Here is a 17173-nt window from a genome sequence, read left to right on the forward strand (position 1 = left end):
TCTACCTGCTGCTCCTGGCAGTTCAGCTGGGAAAGAAAAAGCCTCATGGTTGCTATAGAGACCATCAGATGGAATGGCACCAGAACATCTTCTGCACCACTGCCACCGCGTGCTCACGTGTGTCCCAGCACCCGACTGGTGCCCATGCTGGGAGTGGGACAGCCCTGCTCCTCCCCTGCAGAACTCCAGGGAGGACTGATCTCCTGGGTCTCCTACAAGGTGGATTTACGCAGGTCTTCCTCAGCGTGAAGCTTTTCCCAAGCTCTCCTTGAACGGGCTTGTGGGTTGAACATGCCCCCAAGGATGGGCAGGGAAATGCAGGGCAGCAGCTCCTCCCTGGTGTTGGTTGTAGGAGTGGGAGCCTGCTGGGAAGGCTGAGTGAAATGGAGTGTGACAGAGCTGGTTGGTGAAGGCAGCTTCAACCATTTTTCAACACTTATGCTGCTGGGTCTGCCACACCAGGTGTCCTAGGAGTGGGTGCTGAGGTTACTGAACACAGGTCCTCCTCTGCTGTGACACTGAGGAGCAGGACGATTGTGGTATTTAATGCATGTGCTCATAATGTGCCCAGTTCTGTGCCAGACTTTTCTTTACAGTTACAGTGAAGGGGGCAGTTTATGCACCGGGACACAAAACCTCTAAATGTCCTTTCCGTTTCTTCAGCACAGAATGAGCTAAAAGATCCTGTGAGGCTGGAGGTGCTGCCCAGAGCAGCCCAAGTGACACTTTGTCCTGCTTGGAAATGGTCTCACAAGGAGCATCCCTGTGTGTTTGTACAGCAGCCTGTCCTTAGCTTCACCAGACAAGGTCATGCAGGTTGTCAAGTTCAGGTTTCAGCTCCAGGATGAGTGACAGAGCCCTTTCATCTCCAGTGTCACAATACTTCAACCTGCATCAGGGGCTGCTCTGATGCCTGCCAGGCTCGCGGGCATTTTGTTAAAGCTTTTGCAGGAGAAATTTGTAAACTGGTGACAGGAGCTCCAGGCCTGCCCTGCAGGTGATGTAGGCAGATCTCATGGGATTTAGAGAAAATTGGGGAAACTCACAGTCCTTGATCAGCCCAAGGGAGAAAGCAGAGCCATGGAGGAGAAGCCTCAGGTGGTGGTAAGAGTACCATCCAAAGAGACCAAACCAGATTATACAAACACCAGCAGCTTGATGTTTTGAGGAAAAAAAACCAAAAAAAACTGTATTTGGCATTCTTGAAGCAATTTGAAAAAAAGAAATCCAACCTGTGCCAGCAAATCACCTATGAAGAAACCAGCATGTTTAGGGACATGGCAAATCACAACTGTGGCTTTATTAACTCTTAATTATCCGGCACACCTGTTTCTTCAAAAATGAGGAATGAATGTAAGCATGGAACTGGCTGTGAGGTCTCACTGAAGACAAAAGTTACAGCTGGATGGTTAAAGCAGTCCATTCATCAAAGAGAGAGAGAGTTGTGTTTATTCAGCCTGGAGAAGAGAGGCTCTGGGAAGCCTTACAGCACCTTCTAGGATCTTGAGGATTACAAAAAGGAGGGAAATGGGCACATAGGACAAGGGGCAATGGTTTTAAACTAAAAGAAAATAGGTTTAGATTAGATATTAGGAAGAAATTCTTCACTGTGACAATGGTGAGACACTGGAACAGGTTGCCCAGGGAAGCTGTGGATGCCCCATCCCTGCTGATGTCCAAGGCCAGGTTTACCAGGTCCAGTGAAAGGTGTCTCTGCCCATGGCAAGGGGTTGGGACTGGATGATCTCTGAAATCCCTTCTAAACCAAACCTTTCCATGCTTCTGTTTTTGAAACTGTTCCAGTTTATTCAAAGTGAGCAGTTTTGTTGCAGGTTTTGTGAAGGTAGGAACTCAAAGCTGTCTATAACTCATTGCTAACTGCTCTAGAGATTTTTTATGAAACAAAACCAGCCCATCAATGAGGAAAATGAATCTTTATTTTTTTCTCTGAAAGCAGAATCCATGTACATGGTTTTTTGTATGGTTTAGAGGTGGTTTTAAGATGTGAATAGTCACATCACAGAAATAATACAGAACAACCAGTTAAGGAATGAAGAGCCAGTTCGACAATTGCTTTATCAAGTAGCCCAAACATTATTTTTAACTAATGGTTTTGCCAGAGTGAACTTCAGGACAATATTAAAATCTCATCTACTCAACACAGATAATGACTGGGAAAAGAGCTACAAAATACAATTATTGCTGCTGTATCTGCATTGCTTCCTTGCAGGATACTGTATGCTGGGAAAGCAGTTTTTAAATTTCAGTTTCATTAAGAATGTATTTTAGATAAATAAAAAGTAACCAACCAGCCAATCTCACATGGTTAATTTATCTGAGACAAAAAAAAAATTGGGTTGCTCTACAAAAAAAGCAGAGAGGTTTTGTTTTGTAAGGCAGAGTAGATTGGTATACTTTGAAAAACAGAGGATGGATGTGCTTAAACATCTAAGTGAATTTGGTTTGTAGGTGTTCCCAATGCCTGCAAAGGGCAATTCTGGCCAAATGACCTCTCAGCACCAGTGAGATCTCTGTGCTTGGGAGGAGGTGGCTCTCCAGCTGTGCTCCTCAAGGTCCCAGCCCAGCTGCACTTACACACACGCCCGTCTGACTCGGGTCTTCTCTCACACCACAAGCCAGCCCACACCTCTGCTCCTGCTGAAGTCAGGCGTATGTGTTGGTGTTTGGGAGACTGAGCCCTCCCAGCACTATTGAGTGTGACTGGGAACGAGAGCTATTGCAATCATTTGGCTTAAAGCGTAGACAGAGAAATAAACACTCCAAGCAAAAGTTATGACAACCCTTTAAGACCTGGAAATGGATGGTGGAAAATTATTTCAAGCACAGTGGTAACTATGAACCACACATGGTAGTTATTAGTGCCTTTAAAAACATCTGTGAGAGACTTGATGTGCACCGGCACATCTCCCTGTACTGCATGGCAAGGAAAACGCAGCATTCTGCAGGATGCTTCCCATGCAAATGTGCATTTCCTATGTGACTGGGTCAGCAGCTTCTGATGAAACCTTGAGAAATGTATTCTAGAACATCTAAAGATGAAATCTGAACATCTCTCATGTTACCGAGCAAAAGGTTAGCTGGAAAAACCATTTAACACAGGTGATTCTAGGTTTAGTTACATGATTAGGCTAAACAATGTGCCCACATGTATTTCATTTGAACAAAGTTCTTGAACTGTGCCTCTCTAAAATTTACAAAGTCTATAAAACATGAAATTTGACATTTATAAAACCTCAGCCCTTTTACAGAAAACAAAACAAGGCCATAGAGTTTTAAGTTTAAATCTATTGGTTTTTCTTCTCAGCAGTTTTAATTCCTATGATAAAAAAACTTCAACAAATGGCATTCCACCATGGCCTTATAATGCAACGAATAAATTAGCAAGTCACACTGTAAATAAATAAGTTCTACGGGTTTTTTTAGTTTTTTTTTTTTTTAATGGTCTTTTAAATTGCACAGTATTTTAAATTTTCAGTAGCAATGAAAAGTCAGTTGGGTATTTTTCTAAACGCTCCAGAGAGCAGGAAAGCATTGTGTCTCCTTTTTCAAGCTTTACACATTGAAAATACCTTGGTCAAACCATCAACTGATAAATCTGGTAAATATTTTGGTAGTCTCTTACTGTGGCAAGATGCTGCAGTATCTCTCACCCAAGGTGTCCAGTCCTCCGGCGCTCACCCTGCTGGGGCAAACGCCCCCAGTGTCCCCTTCCAAGTGAGGTACTCCGGTTTACACTGACAGCTTTGATATTTTTGGAAAGGTGTTCACCATTAGCTACAACTTTCACAGCATAAGTTCATCAACATCTCAGCAACAGTCCACACCCACCGAGGCTTGCAGAAGTTTCCTTCGAAGGCTTCCCCAGCCCGACACACCTTCTCTTTTTGGGGCGTCACATGAACACATCAGGCTTTTGGCTCTCCCCAGAGCTATTCTGCAGTGGAGGACCAAGCTACAATTCAGACATACCAAAGAAAATAGGACACCTGGAAAGGTATGATCCTACTTCAGACCATTAGCAGTATCTTAAACCCACCTGCCAAACATATGTGTGTATATATACAAATATATATATAGAAAACACATATTTGAAAAAATAAAAAAAACCAAAGTGATTAATACTGTCATAGCCTGGGCATATTTAGCTCCAAGTTAGTTATCTACAGGACATACGTAAAAACTCTAAATATTTGCAACTTGTTGCTGCATTGAAAACAGTTGTGGGCAAATGCCTAATGTATGTGCATTAAAAATACTGTATATGTATATACTATTACTGATGCAGTTATAACAGCCTGGGATTTTATCTAAAAATACAGAGCTTCTTCTAAGTATCAAAACATCTCTCAAGTACTGAAGACAAAGGGCCTTCTTAGCTGAGGGACAGCTCTGCCTTGAAGGTACTAAATCCTTCACTGCATCTCTGGCACTCAGCTGGGGCCAAGTCAGTGTCACTGAATTACCTCTGATATTTAAGGATCACGGGAGGTTACAGTTCAGTTATTTGCATCAATGCAATTACATAGACAAAGGCAGTATTCGACCAGCATCATTGTGTCCATGTTTGTTACTAGTGAGCTCTTTAGAAGTTGTTAAACATACAGAATGATCTCATCATGGAGATGTTCACACACAATTCCTCCATCTGTTACCACAGCAAAACAAAAGGAAGTATCAAGGCAAACATTTTGTCCACAGTAAATGTCCTTTACCCAACATAAGCGAGTCTAAGGGGAACTAGCACATCATTGCACAACATTAAAATCCACCAAATTACTCCTGCTCTTGTATTTTTAAAGCATTTTCAGCACCTGGGTGCAAAGCACAGAACCTATCACATGAATTCCCCAGCGATCACCGCCCTGTGGGGATTCAGTACTGCCCTGGCTGTGTGCAGAGGCAATGTACACTGGTAACTCAGGCCTGGGCAGTGCAGCTCCTCGCACTGCTATCCCAATGGCTAAGCCTGCTGAGCCCCTGCTCTAGGCCAGGCTGTGACATGTGCATGGCAGGAGCATCCTGGTGCCCACATCACAGAAAAAAACACAGAACACTTCTATTACATATGCATGTTTCAGTTCATGCTTAAAGGAATTTAACTTTTGGCAGAAGTATATACCTACATAAAAAAAAAAAAAAAAAAAAGTAGAAACCCATTAAAAACACAAACACAATCATTGCATTATTAAAACAGCTGCATCTACACTATGGTGTAGTACTTCAGTGTAATTCAATTTAACCAAATCTTAGTGTACAACTAAGATGAGACCCATTTCCCAGTCCAAACCTCAGCGTCAGCACTGCATCAGTCTCTACATTAAAACATGCTCTACGGATGGCGACCAACCAAATCCAGGGAAAACTGTTGCCACATGTGAAGAGGTCTTCTCCCTAAACAGACAGTGCAGGACAGATGGTGTGGAGCCCCCATGGCCTTGCCACGGGGGCAGGCAATGGCAGAACCTGCAGCGCTCCAGCAGTGGAAGCTGCAGGAGCACCATGTCCTGAATTGGTTTGCTGAACATGGTTCAGATTATTGGATATGTCTATAGCACAATGCTCTTTAGAAGCATTTACTGTATACCCAAACCCTACTTGCTGCAACACATGGTGTCGCACAAGTAGTGAAAACGTCTTCGTATTCAAAGGTGCTTGGACATCATTTTCAGGCAGCATTTTACCTTTATTTTAGTGAGTTCCCACTACAAAGATTTTAGAAGGAAGATGCCAATAGTTTATTTTTTTCCTTTTAGTACGTGAAATTGAGACAGACACCTAAATAAATACCTACTTTTACTTTTCTAAACCTATTCTATGTCTGAAATCTCTAATTTTTAAATAAGGGATAAAATGTTGCCCAAAAGACTAGTTATAATTATACATTTGTGTTTCTAATCTACAAATCAAAATAGTTCTCAGTTAAAAAGATACAATTTGTATCAACAGTAAAAGGTACTTTCTGGTTCTTCAGGGCCTTACTTAAAATTCCAGCGAGTGTACCAAAATTATCAGCTGTAATAGTGTAAACGAGTGACATTTTTTTAACACTGAACATCGTTACAATGGATGGAAACCTAAAACTGTGGGCAGCTGATCATGTCATGGAAGTACATCTGACATCATTTGCAAAAACTATTTCTATTTTTCATACATATATATATAAAAAGCTTAAGAGGTGCTAGTAAAACCCATGACTTTAAACCAGAAATATCCCTTACTAATGCTAAAACAGACTTGCCTTGTCTGTGTCTAAACTACCCTATTTGTGGCAAGAATCAGGCCTACACAATGCAAAAAGCGAAAAACTAACTCCAGGAACACATATGGTATCTTCTCTCCCCACAACCCTCCCCTCCCCAGCCAAAAAAAGGAAAAAAAAAAAAGTTTAAGTTATTATTTTGAGCTACAATATCATTACCATAGTGCAGTTAAAAATGTTGCATATCCTGAACACACAAAACCTTTTCAGGCCAGCCTTGATAAATAGCAAGAGAAATCAAACAGTATCTTAAATACAAAACTTGCATTGAGATAATTAAATTCATTTAAAAACAGGTAAATATTTTATGAAAAGCATATTTTATCCAGTACAGTTGTGCAGCACTACAAAGGAAAAACATAAAACAACTAAACAGGGCCCTACGATTTCAGGTCCCCATCTACTGACCAGAAATACACAGAGCTGGGTAACAACACACAGGAACTGAAACAGGATGGCCTGGTTTGGGGTGGTTCTGAGCATTTGCAGTTTCTCTTAGCTTCCCAGGGGGCTGCAAATTCTCAGTACCTTTGAAAATCAGGCAATAAGGCTTTAAACATACCCATAAATTAGTAAAAAAAATTTAAAAAGTTCTTCTCCTCTGCTTGCATCTGATCTTACTAATTGATTGCATCAACAAAAGCCTGTAACTATTTAAGCAAAACAAAGAAAGCAAAACAAAGTGCCATACTATAAATTACCAATATATTGTTACCCATTTCACTGTTAACTGGTAACTTAGTTACTTGTTTCAAAAAGTTAAGTCAGTGCTGCAGTAAATCTTTGTTTTCTACAAACAGGTGATTACAGCACAAAAAAGCTCACAAAAACAAACAAACAAACAAACATACATACATCAGACATACTCGTGGTGGTGTAAAAAGTTCAGAAACTTGGCTTGAAAATTGGCTTGAAGATTGCCTGCCAGAAGTAGCAAAATCCTCTTTCTGCAGGTTAATATCTCACAGCCCAAGGATAAGCAAGTTAAAAAACAAAACCAAAAAATTCCAACAAAATGTAACAATGATAAGAAAGTGCTGCATATAAACCCCTGATGCACTAAAGATTATAACCAGAGACCACAGATTTTTTTTTATATATATATATATATATATATATATATATATATATATTAATTTAAACAGAAATATCCTCCAGATGTGAAAATAGCCATTTAAAAAATTTCAAACTAGAACACAAAACTTATCTGGTACTTCCAATGCATGGGGCTATACATACAGACTCCATGATACAGTATTTCACATAAACGGATTACTATATAACCTCCTTGCTGAGAAGGAGATCCCAAATGCTATTGTAGCAAACCTCCCTCAGCGTTAGCTGAGCTGAAAACTACGAGACACCACAAAGATGCGTCATCTCTCAATAACCTAGCTGAGATTTCTCCACTAAGATGGCCGCAGCGAGCTGCTGAGCGTCCGTCACATGAGGGTTCTTCTTCATCACCATCCTCACGAGATCGGGGGGGAAGATGTTGCAGAGGTTAATGTAAACCTTCTCCCGGGTGTCTTGGAGCCTTGGGGGGTGGTCTTGCGGGATTCCACAGTAAGGTACGCGCCAGGGCTGGTCCTGCTGCTCGGGAAGGCTTTGGAAGGCGAACTGCTCGTAGCACGGCTGCGTGGGGTTGCTGGGCAAGGAGTACGTCTGGCGGTAGCCGTAGGCATCCATCCCGTAACTCTGCCTATCCCAACATCCCAGCCCCTCCTGGCCAGAGTAAGGCTTTCTGTGTCTTAACGGAGAGTTTTCGTACAAACGTGAGTCTGAAATGCTGTCTATTCTCGTGGACACCAGGGCTCTCCCCAGATGCAGCGTCTTTGAATGAGACGAGCCCTGAGGTGCGGAGTAGTCGTTGGGACAACTGGATCGAGCACCGACGGCTGGATGCTGCAGATGCACAGCCATATACGGAATGGGAGATTTGTGGTGATGCTTTGGTTCTTCGTGACTATAGCTCTGCACTCGAGTGAGGGGCTCGTGGTAGCTCTGTAGGAAGGGCTGAGCGTTAAGGCGGCTGTGGGGGTGCATGTGTTGGCACTTCAAGTTCTCCTCCAGCTGTGGGTCAGGCGAACTCATGTAAGAGCGGTCGCTGTAACCCACGTAGGAATCGCTACTGCCACAGCTGACGCTCCCCTCGCTGCTGCAGTCGGAAGCTACAGAGCTAATCCGATAATCTGTGTCCAAGGAGAAGCGCCTTTCAGGACTACGCGGTCCAGATATACTGAGATTTGAATACGCGCTCAGCATAGAGTAATACCCTACATCCACCGGAGACTCACATTTTGGATACTGGTCATAAGGCATTGGTGTTCCATGATTTTTGGTTGCCATCATCACTGTAGGATACTGTCCCTGTGGTCTTTGATCCTGAGGTGGGAAGTGAACTCCGGATGGAAGGCCGTTAGTTAAAGGTGCAGTACTTTGGGGTTTTCCAGCAGAGGAACTTGGTATACTAACTAAAGAAGGTACAGACCTGGTTTCCAATTTGTTTTTGGTGGGAAGCTTTTCCTCCAAGTCTTGATAGACTTGAGTCCTTATACTAGGATCCGATTGCCTCTTTGGAGCAGCACGCTTCAGCTCTGAAGTGCCTTCACTTTTAGTGCTACACGGAACACTATTGCTTTTTACCAGTCCTCCTTCACTTGTAGTTTTGGCAGCTGTGCTTCTAGACATGGCACGAAGTTCATCAGCTACGGATCGCTGAGGCTGATTTCCTCTTTCTGGATGATAATATTTGCATTTGTGTCCATAGGTACATTTCTTTCCTATTAATACAAACATAATCAGATTTAAAAAACTTCAGACAAAATCTGTTAGCCATCAAATAACAGAAATACACCTCATTTGAAATTTTACTGTTGATTTGAAAGATCTTGCAAACAAGATTGGTTTTGTGCAACACAGGGTGTGCTCTAAGAGCTTCTCTACTGTTTTGTGGGGAAAAAAAGAGGCAGTGGTAGTGTCCTGCAGCTGGTGCTCTGGGAATGCAGACCAACACTACCAGCCACATTTTGAGCTGGATGTGGCAGTGCCAGGGAGGCTGTACACACCTGCTCTGTTGGGCCAAGGCAATATAAAGGCTGAAAACTCAATAGGGAGGTCCCGCAGCCAAAAGGCCAGCAGGTTTCAGCTCAGTCAAGATGCCTGTAGGAATGCTCAGTAGCTAAACTTCAGATAGCTCAATTAATTTTCAGGAAGAAAACCTCAATATCTCATGACATTAGAGAAGGGCTTCTGGAATCTGCAGAATTTGGGTGCTGATTTGTATTTATTCCAATGAATGATTAACTAAGTTGGTCCTTTAGTTCAATTAAAGGAATTAAATAGAAATTAAATAGAAATGTTTTTTAAGTAGCACATGAAAAAATCGCTTCAGTTTCCACCATCAGCTCAGCAGTTCAACCTGTCTCAGGCTAAGACAACAACATTAAAACCAATGTTAAAGAGTTTTAAACAGTTTTGGCAGTGTTAAAATAAAGCAGGAGCTTGGTACCCAGTCCCATTATATAAAATTTGATGGGTTAAATCAGATTACCATATGGACATGGTTGCTTCTTATGTTCTGGCACAATAGGTTTCTTCCTAAGAAAATTGTCCAGACTTGGACCATGGCGGCCAAGAGGATCATCAGGAGGCATAAATCTATAAAGAAAGAACAAAGTGTTATGGAAGCAAACAAGCCTTTTCATACTTTAGTAGTTCTGGAAGTACATAGTTTTGGAAGGCCGTCCTTCTGCTGCAGGTACTGCCTGAGAGGTAGGCCACAGGAAGAGACTGCGTGGACACCTCTAGACTGCTACAGACACCTTTGGTCCAGCTCAGCTGATGCTTTGTGGCAAAGCAGGGCTGCAAATAACCCATCCCAAAACCAAACGTAAGGGCTGCAATACAGGCAGCCATTTCTTAAAACACCACTACTAGCTTTGCAAAACTGTGCTGACAGCCTAGGATTCTTGCATCAGCATTCAGGTACCTCAACACAAGAGCCTGCTCGGGGGAGCACCGAGTCCCTCCCATTAGAAGAAGCCACCAGCAGTAACTGCAGTTGATCTGTAGGCTGGGGTACAATCACTATAAATGGAACTAATCAAACAGTTGAACTACAGACCCCCTGAGGTTCATTCCAACTTGGATTTTTCTATGACTCTAGGACTTAGGAGTCTAACCACAGGCACTCGGAACTGTTGGCTCAGTACATCAACAGAGCTGGAACATAGCATATATCAAACATACACTGGCATACATGTATGAGGAAAGCACGTAAGAGGAAAAAAGAATGTAAAAAGACATAAAAATATTGCTACAAAACCAATTCCAAGTACTTTCAATCAGAAGACCAAATTTATTTACTGACTACTCCTCTTGCTTTCCTACACATACCTAATGATTTCTGTGTAAAATAAAAAAATCGTACAAATCTTCAAACTGTCCTTTCCTCAATTATTTTAGTGGCACACGTAAAGACAGAATGACTTACTTGTCATTAACAAAAGAATACATCAACAAGCGTTCATCTATGAACTTCTTCCATTCTGGCTTTTCATTAGCTAGATCCCTGTAGTTATCGTTAGAGACAATGATGCCATCTGACTCGAAGGCCAACTTCACTATAAATCGGTCATCGTAGCACACCACCCTTCTCCCTTGCACCCTCCGGGATGGTGTGAACACGAGAATCTTCTCCTTTTCTAATTTACGTAAGATTTCTTGATCTACAAGGAATAAGAATCAAAAGTCAAACAAGAAAGAAAAGAAAAAAGTTTGTTTAATCTCTAAAGATATTAGACTTGAGGAGGAAAATCCAAGCATTTAGGACTAAAAATGTCTTGGATGGTTATAGCCCTTCAGAAGGTGTCCCAGATGTGATATCTGAACTTATAGTCAGCAGTCAGCTGGCAACTCCCAAAAAACCCTAAAAATAAATCAAAACCTCCTGTTCCAAACCATTTCTCTACAACTAACACAGGGGACCTTGTTCATGTTCCTGTGGCTCAAAAGAAAAAACATTTTATCAAAACGCTGGTGCAAAACTCCTCTGACTGAAAGGGTCATTTTAAACACCACTGAATACGAAGATTATACCCCAGTACAGCCACGGTCTTCCCATAACTGAACTCCTTGGTAAAGACAGACCTTTTTCATCTCTTTGTAGAACGCAGCAAGAAACATCTTTTGAAAGAATTCCAGTAGCTCACATTAATGGGACTGTCTCATGAAAGTCTCTGCACATCAAGGGGAGGGGTACCCACAAGGACTAGAAAACCCACGTTCTGTACAAGCACTCAGGTTCTCCACAAATATTAACAGCATTCCCTAGAAAGACATCTGATGTCATTTTATAACCAACAGCAAAAAGGTTGGTGGTTTGTTTTGGTTTGTTTTTATTAGTAACACCAGTAATAGTTTAGATTGCATATTTCCTTGAATGATTTACACATTTATACATAAGTTCTTATCAAAGCCAAACAGATTTCTCTTCAATCCTTCTAAATAAGCATATTTAGCATTTTATGTAGTTCCTTCTTGTTCTACACAATCTGTCACTCACATATCCCAAAAGTATTTTATTTTCCCTTTTCCTGTGTAGAACCTGGAGATCCCAAGGAGCTTTGAAACACAGACCTCTGGCTACGAAGGAGGTTGTATCTAGTACTGGGGCACCTACCCTCTATGTTGATTCTCATACCTATCACTCTCCTTGGAGCAGACAAGCTATAAAAGAAAAATACACACACACAAAAAAAAAAAATAGGCAGCATCTAAACCAGCAGAAGATGCTTGCATAGTGAATATGAGTCATGACTATTAGTAATGGTTAAGATCTCAAATAACTCAACTGTTTTGTAGCATAAGAAACTTGACAGGAAACATGTTCCATCTGGGAAAAAAAAATAAATATTCCAACATGGAGAAATACAGGATTAATATTACAAATAAGCAATATATTTGACACAAGCATTTATTTGCTTAGTAGAAAAAGCACAAGATTTTAAATTAAATACAACCTTTTTGTATTCAACCCCCCACAATGTGCTAAATGATGAGTGAGAGTGAGATGGAAGGTGATTTTTTTCCCTGATAAAAAAGAATAAAAAATTTGCCATGTGATGACTGGCAGGTACTGGTAAGAAAGATGTGGCTGTTGTTTAGTCCAAGAGGCTTCCACGAATGCTGACAGTCTAGAAACATCCCCACATTAGTCATCTAGGGCTTTTTCAAAACTCCAGCTGGCCACGTATTTCAGGTGCATCTCTGGAAACAGAGTGTCAGCACCAGGTATTTTTACAGGTAGCACAAAGGCTTCCTGCATCCTTAGAGGAAAACAGAAGACGCAATTTTTATAGAAGATACAATAACCTGCAACGATTCCTCATTGCTAGACAATTGACCATTGCTAGGTCAATTCTAGCCTTGCCGCTTTCCTGAAACACCTTTTGGGACATTTAGCCCTATGCATGCTTCAAGCAGATGTCACAATTTAATTCTGAGTGGCCAAACTTTTATTACTTAGGCCGTGCTCTTCTCATACCCCGAACACTAGTACAACTAAAGAGAATGGCTTCAAGAGAAAGGCTCCAGACTTCCAGTGCCAATGGGTAACAGCAGCTTTCCAAATGTCTCCTTGTGTTAACATGCTATGTAGTAGTAGCAATCAAGCAAATGGAATGAAGTGTTGAGAGGATCTTTCCAGATATTTGAAAATGCACATGGCAATCAAAACATGTGTCTGTATTCTTTTAGAAGTGACAGCTATAAGTCTTAAAAGTTTCCTCTCTCTTAATGGTAGCTGTGTTGGACACCCCTCCCCCCAAAAAAACAAACCGAACCAAACCCTTCCTCCTCCTCTCCAAGTTCTAGGGTTTATTTAACCCCTAATTCCTTTCTGTTTCAACTTTATGGCAGTTGCAGGATGTCTGTCCAGCCGTCACAAAGAACCTGTTAATTTGATGAAGGAAAAAATACCTATATTCCATTTTTTTTTCTAGGTAAACACATTCAAAATTAAAATCTTTGAAAGCTGTCATTTTGCTAATAGTAATGACAAAGAGGGGAACCATTCCCTTCCTGTCCGGATAATTCCCATAACCCAAAACATGGGCAGTGACAGGCCAGCCTGGCAGAATCTACTCAAAAGAAATAATACTCAGCAAATGACTAACTTCAAACCTCTTTGCTACTAATGCTGCACAGACACAGCAGCCTTTAAAAAAGGCAATTACATTCTTCAAGAAGTAAGTAGCAACGTTATGGAAACTTGAGTAGATGAGCAGAACAGAACAGGAGGACTTGGAGAGGGAGTTGCTTTGTCTTTTTCCTGCCTATAGATCACAAGGAAATTACTACACCAGTGATACTTTCTGTTACAACCTTCCATTGCTAAAGGCTTGTTCATTTGAGCAGCAGCACTCCTGCTGGACAAAACACTGAACAAACAAGCAAAGACAGAGCTTACCTGTTATAAGAGCATCTGGTCTCGACTGTTCTTTCCTCCACGCTGGCACAAACACAGTAACATCCTTGTGGCCTCTTTCCAAAAACCAATCTACTGCCAATTTGATTCCTCGACAAGAAAATACTTCTTTGTTCCCGTGGCTGAAACACACATTAAAATTCTTTATTAGATGACTTTTTGTATTCACCATAAATGGAGCTCAGTAAAATGCAGATGTCATAGCCACGCTCTTCACTTGCTCCACTGTTTGTAAAGGTAGTTTGGAGTCTGTCTGAGCCTTGCCCAAACACAGCCATCATTTCCAAAACAATGTGGGAGAGGCTACTAAATCTGCCAAGCATATCTATTACCTGTGCACAGATTTGACAAGCAAAGAAAAATATAAGTAGGGGCTTTTAAAAATTGTCATAGCCCAACCAAAAGTACGGGACATAACAGGCAGCTCAATAACTTGATGAGAGAAAGCAGGAGACCCAAAATACCAACATGAGACTGCACTATGTTTAGGAAATGGTAGCAGATGAGCAAGTACAAGTGAGCATAGCAACAGGGGAAGGGACAGCAGAGCCAGCTGCTGCAGGAGCTCCACAAGATTCTGTGTGAACAGGGAAAAAGAGAGGATAAGGCTGCCAAGCCCAAGGGGATGGCAGTCACTCAACAGGAAAAATTAGGCAAACTGGAGAGACTGTCCAAAATCAACATGGTATAACTAAGAATGTGCTTAGTACGTACTTCAGAAGGAGAAATTAACATGTATTTAAAAAGCTGTGAAGAGACAATTGTGATCAGACAAGCAAAACAAAATACGTGTCTGTTGTGCAATAACTGTCTGGGGTAAGGCAAGAGATGCAATTATGTAATTTTCTAAAGTCAGACAAGTCCTTGCCCTACTTCTACATCCAGTTTCAGGCATGACATTATAAAAGACATAGATGAAAAGGAAAGAATCCAAAAGAAAGTGAAAGGAGACCTATGGGGAAAGGCTGAAGGAAGCACATTTAGCTAATCTGGGAAAAAAAAGCAGCTTGTGGAAGAACAAACCACCAATCTTCCATGTATAGGAAGTAAGAAATGGAAGACAGCAATGGGTGCCCATAGAAAGGCTCTGGGAGCAGGGAGCTGCAAGGTGGTTGCTGTGAGAAGAATTTGGGATTGCCCCATGATGGGCACACCCAGCTCTAGTCAGCTCCACAGTGCAGGAGATGGGAATGAGGGAACCCCAAGGCATGAGGATGAGTAGCTGCTTCATGAAGAGCAGGTGCATGCCCAAAGGGACTTGCTCACTGAAGAACAGGAAAAGTGCAAGAAGGAAGAATCAGCAGACAAAAACTGTGACATTCTGACCCCGTCCCCTGCACTGCCCACAGCTGCTCTGGAAGGACTGACTGCCACCTGCAGCCGTGACAATGCGTAAGAGTGACACTGTGGTGAGGTAGTGAGGGGGACACATGTTTGGAGTGAAGTGAGCCTGGAAAAGGGGAGACAGTCTTCCCCCTAAATATCTTAATGTTTGTCTTTTTTGTTTCATGATACCTGATTTGGAATGAAATATTTACAGTAACTGGTTATAAATTAAATTGAATTCCCCAAGCCAAGTCTGTCTGACATAGAAAATTACTTGATGAGTGATCTTGCTGTCATTGTTTGGAGCCATGGCTTTTCTTGCTTCTGCTCCTCCTGTTTTTTCTCCCATTCTGCTGGGAGGAGCCACAGCCAACTCACTATAGTCCCACTGGATAAGGACAGAAAAGTCCTTAACTAGAGTCAGGAACAGTTAAGTATGATGTTAGTAAAAGCTTTCTCCCTTATCTGTGGGACAGTCTGGCCAGGGATTTTGGGATCTCCTCATTGGACACTTTGCAAGACAAGTTAGACAGTTCCTCTGAGGCCTGTCTAGGTTCTCCATGCACAGGAGACAAGCAACTTTAGTGACGTCTCTCCCAACCCTGCAGCTCTGCGTAGCAGAAGAAACACAGGGGCATGGAAACAAGCCATCATCTTTCACTTGGCTGGCTTGTCATGTATAGCAGGTATGCCACAATCTGCTTTCCAGAAGGGTAAAAGAGAATTCTTTGTCTGTGATTAGTGAAGGGGACAATACCATGACAGAAAGCCACAGGAATTTTAGAAGTCCTTTCTCCTTGCATATTTTGAGGCAAATAAAACACCAGAAAGTTATTTAAAAACATTTTCCCCCTCAGTAGGAAAATAAATACCTGCTTTCTCTACCTTTCTAAAGCATAGCACTGCTGTGTCTTTCTTGACACTGTGGGAGCTTGGGTAATTGTGCAGTAGACAAAGTGCCAAAGAAAAAGTGAGAAGACTTTTGCAAAAATGTTCTGATTTCAGAAGCCTGTGAAGGAGGTGGTGTACACCTGCACCTGTGTCAAGAGAGAGTGAGTCATGGCTAACACCTCTTACAAAGCATCATTCTCAGCAATGGCTCTGTTGAAGGTCACAGATCCCAACAAAAGGAGAAGAAAAAAACCAAAAACCAAACCAACCAAACACACAAAAAAATGGAAAAAGGAAAAGAAGAGCCCACTACCATTAACCATTTAAGTGAGGAAGTGTCCTACTTCCTCTTCTAATGAACCTGGAGATAGTACCTGTACACATAACCATATACTCTGATATCGCAACTGTTGCCAACCATAATGATCAAAGCTTGTACATTTTAGCTGGCATGGGGTACTCAAAGGATAGTTTAAGCCCATCTTCTGTGCCTTTAGGGCTACACTAGGAACACTGTCAGGAACAATATATCTATGTACCTCAATATGCAAAATGCAGTAATGCATTCCCTGTTTTCTGTGATCATATCACACAATATAATATTATATCATAATAACACTGTAACAATAAAACACAGACCAGTATTTTTTCCTAGGCGTTTCCTAGGTTGTTTTATACTATGCAACTATTCTTCTGCTTGTTTGGCTGCAAGAGTAGTATCTCTGTGTATTTCAAAACTTACCAGGAATGGGAAACCAAACCACACACAGATGTGACTCACTTAAAGTGCACACGCACACAGTGCATAGCAAAAATGGCCAACAGTATTTCATCCATGGTCTAATTCCATCTTCTCTCAACAACACAAGACTGGGACACTCGGTGCACATTGCACATTCAATGCCCAGGGAGCAGCCATAAGGCTTCCTTTGCAAAGCCTGAGACAAGAGGTTACTGCTCGTGCTATCAGCAGGCTGGGTGCAACCATAAACATATTGCAATCCATTTTAAAACAATCAGGAAGATCTTGTTCCAGCTATTAAATTCCAGTGGAATCACTGTACTGTGATTATTCTACACAATCTCCATGGTTTCAAGTGGATAAACCTACTTTTCACTCCTGACAGTGAAAAATGAGTGTGTTAGGCTACATTTTAGCAGCACTATGTTTCTTTCTGGAAATCTGA

At 41.7% G+C, this 17173-nt stretch overlaps 1 protein-coding gene across 3 annotated transcripts in view; it reads right to left on the reverse strand.

The window, feature by feature from the left end:
• Window positions 1–3005: 3005 nt before the first annotated feature.
• ZC3H12C (zinc finger CCCH-type containing 12C) overlaps window positions 3006–17173 on the reverse strand; it is a 44093-nt gene continuing 29925 nt past the window's right edge. For all 3 annotated transcript variants that reach the window (XM_088051103.1, XM_014253001.2, XM_088051102.1), the window contains exons 3-6: window positions 13752–13891; window positions 10776–11010; window positions 9834–9940; window positions 3006–9063 (exon numbers count right to left, since the gene is read on the reverse strand). In XM_088051103.1, the coding sequence (XP_087907229.1) occupies window positions 7664–9063; window positions 9834–9940; window positions 10776–11010; window positions 13752–13891 (1882 nt within the window). In that variant the 3' untranslated portion in view covers window positions 3006–7663. The remainder of the gene's footprint in view (window positions 9064–9833; window positions 9941–10775; window positions 11011–13751; window positions 13892–17173) is intronic.

Source organism: Pseudopodoces humilis, chromosome 2, assembly GCF_049639895.1.
Source record: "Pseudopodoces humilis isolate 2021_Gansu_Grassland_sample_001 chromosome 2, ASM4963989v1, whole genome shotgun sequence".
NCBI lineage: Eukaryota > Metazoa > Chordata > Aves > Passeriformes > Paridae > Pseudopodoces > Pseudopodoces humilis.